Here is an 8,508-nt window from a genome sequence, read left to right as displayed (position 1 = left end):
CGATTAGTTTAGAAAAAGATGGTAACCTATGGTTTTGAACAGCACCGTAAACTTTACAGAAAATACTGTAACGTCCGTATTAAGTATATCTACATTACATGTTACTATTCTTAAACGCTAGGGAACAGTTCTATTATTGGATACAGTGCTGTATCCAATAATTGAACTGTCTTTATATCTTTTGAATGAAATTTGATATACTAGATGGAAAAGGACATAGGTTACTTTTTTTTACAAATAGTGAATAATCCCCGGTTACACGGACAAAGTCACGGAAGTAATGAAAGAAATGTAAAGTGCTCCAAATTATTTCACAATATTATTAGACAAGGAGTTTAGTTACAAGATAAGTTATAATTTACATAATTAAGTATTAATTTTGACGAAAGATTGCAAAAGGAACAGATCGGGGTTTTCAACAAATAAATTTAATATATATGTTTATCTTTACTACTATATTTAATTTCTATGGTAATAATCAACGAAAAATATTAATATATTAAATTAAAGAAATTGAATTATTTAATAAAGGTACAATAGTTCGTTAATCAATTTTATTATATTAATTTGTAACAGTAGGTAAATATTTGATAACACGGCAACATTACATAACATTTCTTTAAATAAAATATATAGTTTTTCTTTGATTATGTCTGCATATTAACACATATGTCTGCTGTAATTATAAAGCACATAAAATAGATATATTATCTTTCAAATAAAAAAAATAAAATATCGTGTTTTGTAATTAACCTCCAAAGGTTTTTTTTTTAAATATTTTTACAGTATAAATGATTAAATAAAAGTTTAATTTTTAACATAGCTAAATTGGAAGTCATAGAATAAATTAAAAGGATTAAATAAACATTTTATTATATTATATTAAGATTATAACGTAACGGATTCATTATGTCTGATAAATACTACCTATAATTATTTGCATGCTATTAATGTTTTAATTAATTATTATTATTATTATCATATTAATAGGTACCGTTTATATACAGTTTGTCTTCTCACTATGATAACTTCTCGTAATTTTATGTATCTATAATAACTTAACTATTGTAATCTTTTGGAGGAAATAATAAATAATATCTATTTATTTATAATGAAATGAAATCTGCTGCATCTTTTTATGAGAGAAATTGAACTGAATGTCATTGGTTGAAAAACAAGAAGTTACTAATTTAACATCTAAGTGCTCTATAGTATGGCAGAGGATCATAGGTATTTTATAATACCTGTTCTCTATAATATCCGTAACAACACAAATATCCCTAAGCTATATTTTTCCTACAAAATCTCAAACAAACGTTTACAATAAAATATTAGGTATACATTCATTATTTCTAACTATCATTCACATAATCATATGATAGTTATATATTATGTATCACAACTACCCTGTAAAATAATTTGACTTTGAAATTAAAAGGCCGGGATGCACACCTGCAATGCCGTAGGTGTATATATATATATATATATATATATATATATATATATATATATATATATATATATATATATATATATATATATATATATAGCGGACATAAACATTGTGTGTGACCATGGGCGGCGGTAGTCACTAGTACCATCAGGTGAGCGGTAGCCATTACTACTGAGATTAAGCGTAAAGAAGTAGAATCTAGATCGGTTCATCATCAGATTATTGCAGTCATTGAGCCTGCAGTACCGCGATGTAGAAAGCAACGGGAAACTACTACAGTACTAATTCCCATGAGAGTTTAAATGATGATGTATAATAGTCAAAGAGTACCTGTGCCTGACAATCCGCGTAGCGACCGGCGCTCTGAGCTTTCCGGGACTCACAGTGTGAAATTAGTTACCGGCCATGGGAATGTAGGTGACCAGGCACCTCATGGAAATCATGCTACTGGAAATAATATCCAACTAAGAAAGAACATCGCATGCTCGTTTGCCCCCTGTGTTGTAAAAAAAAAAAGAAATAGATAAATTGAAAGGCATAGGGATAAATATAAATACCTGTGTATCTAGGTACAACACATATGCTTCTTAAATACAATAAATAAACAATTTCCTCCCTTTCACTCAGGAACGTAAAGTAATCTATGGTTTCAGTATTTCGGATTATGATACAGAGTGTCATTAGCAACTAACGCAATTACATAAATCGTCAAAACCATAAAATTCACTATGATTTTATACAAAATTTGTCCTTTGCTATCAAATTTCAATACAATTTATTAATTATATGTATAAAAAAAACTGAATTTAATGACAGAAATTGATGTTAAATTTATGTAACTTTACCAGCACAATTCGTAGTCACTTGATAATAATTGGATGATAAATAGATTTATCGATTTGTTTAAAAATTTAAATACATAGCGACCATTTCTTATAATTTTATAAAAAGCTATAAACAGGAATAAATTAAACTTCTTCCCGACTATTCAATTGTTTGTAGAAACTGTGACTCAGCAAGATAGTGTACACGTTGAGACCTGAAAAAAATGTAAATATATTTAAATTAAATCATCAATTATAATTCACAGCCATTCTAAATTTATGTTCTGGGAAAAAGTGCTCTCAAGAATGGCAACATATAAGGATCACACATTACTATTTGGATAGTCCAAAAAGAAAATTACTTTTTCTCAAATATGCTTGGAAATGTGAGCATTATTTTGACAATCTTCGAGATAAATCAAAATTGCCGTACTGATCAGATACATGCGGGCAGCGGCCGGCAAAAGTTGTATGAAAATCCATATCTATCATAATCATCATAACTCATATCTGTCCTGTAATTTAAAAATGGAATGACCTTTTACTTCAAAACATGGCTACCAAGAAAGTAACTAATAAAAAGTTTTATTTAAATTTCAAACTGGCTTGCAAATAGAATGCTGTTTATTGAAAAAAAAAAACAAAGGACGAATATGGCGCGTGAAAAATTATTATTGTACGTTATTCGTCATTGAATTTCAAATGTAAAATTGTGTTTTGATTTCCGCGCATTGTTTGAGAAAAGTACTATACAAGCCTTGGCCACAACTAGGCATTAATGGACTCACATATGTGTGCCTCGGCTACGCCTCGGCCCTCATTTGTACGTTCGTCCATCAATGCCTCAGTTGCTGGCCGCTGCAGTAATGTACTATATTTCCGCGGGTATTTGGATAGATAATTTTAACTGCGAAATATAAAAAAATAAAAGCCTCGTATTTTCTGATTATTTCTCCACGGAAGGCTTTTTATTTATTTTAATTTATAATGTTTTTTAATATTATTCTTTTTTATAATATTGATGTAGGCAAAAAAATTACATTTATGTTCGAATCGAATACAATTTTTTATATATTTACACGAAAGCCAGAATAATATACGTTGCTTAAACACTAATTCCCGAGAGTGAGATAGAAGAAAATATAATTGCATGTATCGCTTTATGTGTCTTTATTTAAATATATTTATAAAGCGTATTAAATAGAAAATAAAGAAATGAACATGTCGATCTAAATGATTTCCAACAAAGTGATAATTTTTGTTTTATAAAATTATTAGGACACTTACCAATATAAAATAATTGTGTGCAAATAGTACCGGCATTGAAATGAGTGACGTTCAAAAAAAATACGAACATTGAAAGGAGAAAGAATACAATCCACACTATGAAGTAAGTCTTAATTATTGGTGCTCGTTCCTGGAAGCAAAGAGATAAGTAATTAGATATATTAAATTAAAAGAGAAGTCTATCACTCACCGAGACAATGGGCTCGATATTGAAACGCTGTTTTCCCAAACCTATCTCTAATATTAAAATTTTAATTTGATATCACAGTTAAATCTTTATTGTAAGAATCAATATGAATTAATTTTTTAATAGATTTATATTAAAATTATAGTGACTATTTTTTTTTTTAAATAGATGAAAATAAAATACCGATAGTGTGGGTGGGATTAGCCTATCGTAACGAATTCAACAATAATGCGATGGTTTCCATGGTAACCGCGTGGAGGTTAACCTGAAGCTGCTAGATCCCCATTACTAACAACCCTTTCTCGGGGGGAAAGGGATTGTTAGTAATGGAGACTGAGAATTCTATTGTTAGCAATATACCCAACCAGTTCGACCTCCACGCGGTTCTCCCTGGAAACTATCATGGTTAATTCCTGATGAATTCATCATGATGGGCTAACTGGCCTGTTTTCATTCTCATCTATCACCCTTCACTGGTGCTCCGCTAGCGTATCCCATTAGCGCAGGCGGGGTTACCACATCATTTTCACTCATCAAAAAAAAAAACAACCCATTCTCCCCGAAGTAATTTTAATTTATGACGGCCCAAAAAACAATAATTTTACGAAATTATCATTTTAAGTTTAGAGAATCGGCCCCATTGTTGGCTGTCGTTGTAGCGTAATTAGCACTCAACTTGCCCACATTTGGTCATTGTCATGAAGTTCTTCATTGCTTCATGACATTGACTAAATGTGGGCAAGTTAAGTTAAAACACTTTTTAATATGGCACGAGATGTAACCACACCACTATGAGCGAACACAAAGAATATATATGGACGATCAACCGAAAAGTGAATGATTTACATATTATAAAAATCGGTTCAGTAGCTTTGGTTTAAAATCAATATAACTGATTTTGTCATGATTGCAGTCGATATTTTTTTGGAACAATTATTTGAGATATTTTTTAAACATGAAAGCTAAAAATGAGTAAAACGTTACAGATAATGAAATTGATAATTTATTGTAATTTTAAATTATTTACTATATTTATACGAATACCCACTTGACTATAATTCACTTGTTTTCATCGCTTATTGTGACCACTTAGTACAGGTACACTATCTATAAAATTCATACTCGAAACTTCTACATCAATATATCTAATAGTAGTAATAATAATATTTCGTATTAAAAAAAAGTCACTTCTCACCACTATGACACCATATATGAAAAACAGATCCAACAAAAATTTGGCTAGGTACATAAAAGCAAGTATGATGCACATCACATAAAGGCCGGTTATGGCAGCGTCTATTTCTGGGTCCCCCGTCTCTTCGGCTGAACCCACTGTGATTGCTATTACTATCATTACTATTAGCATCACAAACGAAAGGAACTGGAAAATACAAACACACACAATTACAGTACATATAGAGTACAGAGCTATATATATATATATATATATATATGCTTGGCTCCCCACTCCTTGTTTGTACTAATCTTAATATTTAACATTATATATATATATATATATAGTCGTTAACTTTTCACTGCTAAACATAGGCCTCCCTGTTTGGGGGTTTTGCTAGTAGTTGCCACGCTTAGCCGGCGGGTTGCCAACAGTTAGGCATTGTTGATGTTATTAAGGGACGTTGCTGATAATTTTTAAACCAGTAAGTCCCCTTAGACACCTCTTACGACACCCATGGGTAAGGAAGCGGTGACCTATTCTGTGCCGAGACCACATAACCAACAGAGTTATACAAAGTTATACAGAGATTTCTTTTCAGATTCAGCTTAAAAATAGATAATCAACAATAAATCACTATAAAACATATAAATTCTTCAGTCATTGAAATTTCAAAAATCATTCATCGATTCGAGTAAGAACAACTCCTTCTTCCTTCCTTTGTCAGCTCGCTTTCCTTCCTTGTAGAACAAGGGAGTTGACTGCACACCTGATGAAAAGTGGCGTCGTTCATGAACACGTGAACATAAGGAAAGTTGTTTGTGTGTTGCAGGCCATTAACATTGTTTGAGGCCCTATACATAATTATATTAATTATAAATAAATAGACATACCGCATTGAGGCCTCCCATAACTAAGTTTCCCGTTTTCAAATCTAGAACGAAACAGCATGTTTCTAATTGGGGCAGACCCATCTTTTAATATTTCCTGTAAAACAATAATATATTGATTATAATTAACATAAATTATGTAATTATATAAAGAATTCAATGTTTTTTTATGCGACTTAGAATGTCAAACAAGCTGTCGGCCCACCTGATGGAAAGTGGTAACCGTCGCCTATAGACGTGAGCAGTACCATGGACATAACATACTGTTTCGCCCATGATACCCCCCACGCGTTACCATTCTTGAGGACTTAGGTGTTATTCGTCTGTACCCTGTAAATTCACGCCATATCCCACCCTTCAGACCGAAACACAGCTATGCAAACACAATTGCTTCATGGTTAAAATACGAATGGGACAAAAGTACCCAAGCAAACGACTTTTGTACAAAGTCTCCCTCTAAAATATCATCTTAGTATTATTAGTGGAAACTTTATTGGTTACTAAATATTTATGATGTAATATTTTTTCTGTTAATTGTACCGTTTGTTTCCCAAATAAATTAAAAATAAATAACGATCTAGTAAGGAATTCAATGATGAAAGTTAGCAAATAGAGAAATATTCGTAAACAGAAGAACAGAATAGGATAGTAATTAATTTATACTACACATACATTTTTCATTGTTACATAAACTCTACAAAACTGGTAAAAGCACAGTATATACTCCAGGTTTAGGGTAACATTGAACAACCCGTAGATATCATAGTATATGACGAGGTTTTTATTTAATGGTTGATACTAGAATGGTAACGCCGCCTACGCTAACGGTATACGCTGACGGGGTACCAATGTGAGATGATAGGTGAGGAAGAAAAGGTAGGTAATTAATACGCCTCGAATTCATCACAGTCGTTTCCAGGACGACCACGTGCAGCTACTGACAAGGTATATTGCTAGCAATGGAATTGGTTGAATGTGGACTCATTACTAATAAACCCATCCCCCCAGTATATTACGGGGCATCCACGTCATTTTTCACATATACCTGTGAATATGCCTGAGAACCTAGGTGTAAAGTTTTTTGTATTACAAATTTTATTATTGACTCTTTAGCATATAAAGTTATAATCTGTAAACAGCCTTACTCAGCAGAAATATATTATTAATACTGATAATTCAGATTTTACAAATATTTTTGTGTTTTACAAAGAGTACATAATTATTAATGAAGTATCGAAAATAAAGAGATATAATAAAATATAATAACAATCACTGCACTATCTATTGTATTTTTTTACACTTTTTATATCAATTTACTCACCAAATATTTCTTATTATAAACACAAAAAATATTACAATAAAAAACAAGTACAATCAAGTATTTCTGATCCAAAGTATACAACTGTTCGGATGAATCTAACAAGAGATGGGGACAGTGTGACAGCGCGCGCGTCAAGGACTGTGACTCTCAAAATATTGCAGATATGACATTTACAAAATGGTATAAAAATATTAAAGCACAATAAAACTTACTTTTTCAACTTTTCTGGCAATTCCTAAAAGATTTTCGATTCTGGTTGCATTTTAAAAATTTTCGTATATCAGTGATATCTCTGATTCTATACATATTTTGATGATTCTTTTTATTGAAAGAATTTAATTTCATCATACCAATTTTATCAAAATATAAGTAGGATGTTTAATGCGCTATAAAAATATTTAATTTAATTAATTTTAATTAGTAAGAAATCTGTCTGAGGGTATACTATTTAGAACACTAGAACTGGTATAAATAGATGGAACTGAAATCTATGAAAGCGAATAAAGCAAAAGATAATGTAAGGATCTTCTTTAACGGTCTTCCACTCTCTCTTTCTCTCTACTTATTCCGTTGGGGACTTATAATTACTACATCTTTTACTTTGTTGATAGCTTATTGTATAAATAGGTAGATATTATAGTAGGCACTCATATTGTTCATTGGTTCTCACCCCTCTGTACCTATTTTATCTTTGTGATTTTCGGCGCCTGAAAGTCTGTGAATATAATCAATACCCTACGGATACGTATAGGATGATTTCAAAATATGCTTTTTTTTATCTTTATTCACTTCCTCTTCACTATACTTTGATAAGCTGTATGAACCTATCTTTTTAATATTTTTAATCTTATTTTTTTTAAGTATGTTAAAATTATAATACTAAATAAGACTTAATAATTCTACCTAACAGAGTAGTGGTTTACTACATTTTGAACAAATTATTTACGCTCAATTATACAGTTTAATGCAATTATAATTGAAATCATACATACGAATTGCCGGATGCTAAACAGCTAAGCAATTAACATTTCTAGCATTAGCGGGTTACCGACTTTTGTGCCATATAAATCTAGAATCAAATTACTAAATAATTTCAATACCATATTTCAGTATTTAAAGCGGAACCGTAAAAAAAAACAACAGACAAAAAAGTAACGTGAATTGTGTACGTACGCCTGAATACAACATGCTAGAAAATTGCTGGATGATAGAAATAATAATATGTATGTCGTATACAAAATTCCTTGCAGTTCGATCGAATCCACTTTCGTAAATCACTTCAATAAATTTCTAAGCCTGTTACTAAGTAAAAATATTATTATTTTTACAGTTTTTAATCAATAATTTCTGAGTAATACCTACGACATTTTAA

The 8,508-nt window shown here is 30.9% G+C and overlaps 1 protein-coding gene across 1 annotated transcript; it reads right to left on the bottom strand.

Annotated features, from left to right (window-relative positions):
• Positions 1-1,950: 1,950 nt before the first annotated feature.
• LOC113512978 (uncharacterized) lies at positions 1,951-7,220 on the bottom strand. The gene is made up of 5 exons (XM_026896965.3): positions 7,137-7,220; positions 5,819-5,912; positions 4,947-5,132; positions 3,565-3,694; positions 1,951-2,492 (listed from the first exon to the last, which is right to left on the bottom strand). The coding sequence occupies exons 2-5, from the start codon at positions 5,897-5,899 to the stop codon at positions 2,422-2,424; spliced, it is 468 nt and encodes a 155-aa protein (XP_026752766.1). The 5' UTR covers positions 5,900-5,912; positions 7,137-7,220; the 3' UTR covers positions 1,951-2,421.
• Positions 7,221-8,508: the final 1,288 nt, after the last annotated feature.

Source organism: Galleria mellonella, unplaced genomic scaffold (genome assembly GCF_026898425.1).
Source record: "Galleria mellonella isolate WM207_F2 unplaced genomic scaffold, CSIRO_AGI_GalMel_v1 utg113, whole genome shotgun sequence".
Classification (NCBI taxonomy): Eukaryota; Metazoa; Arthropoda; class Insecta; order Lepidoptera; family Pyralidae; genus Galleria; species Galleria mellonella.
This window is presented reverse-complemented; position numbering and strand designations above follow the sequence as displayed.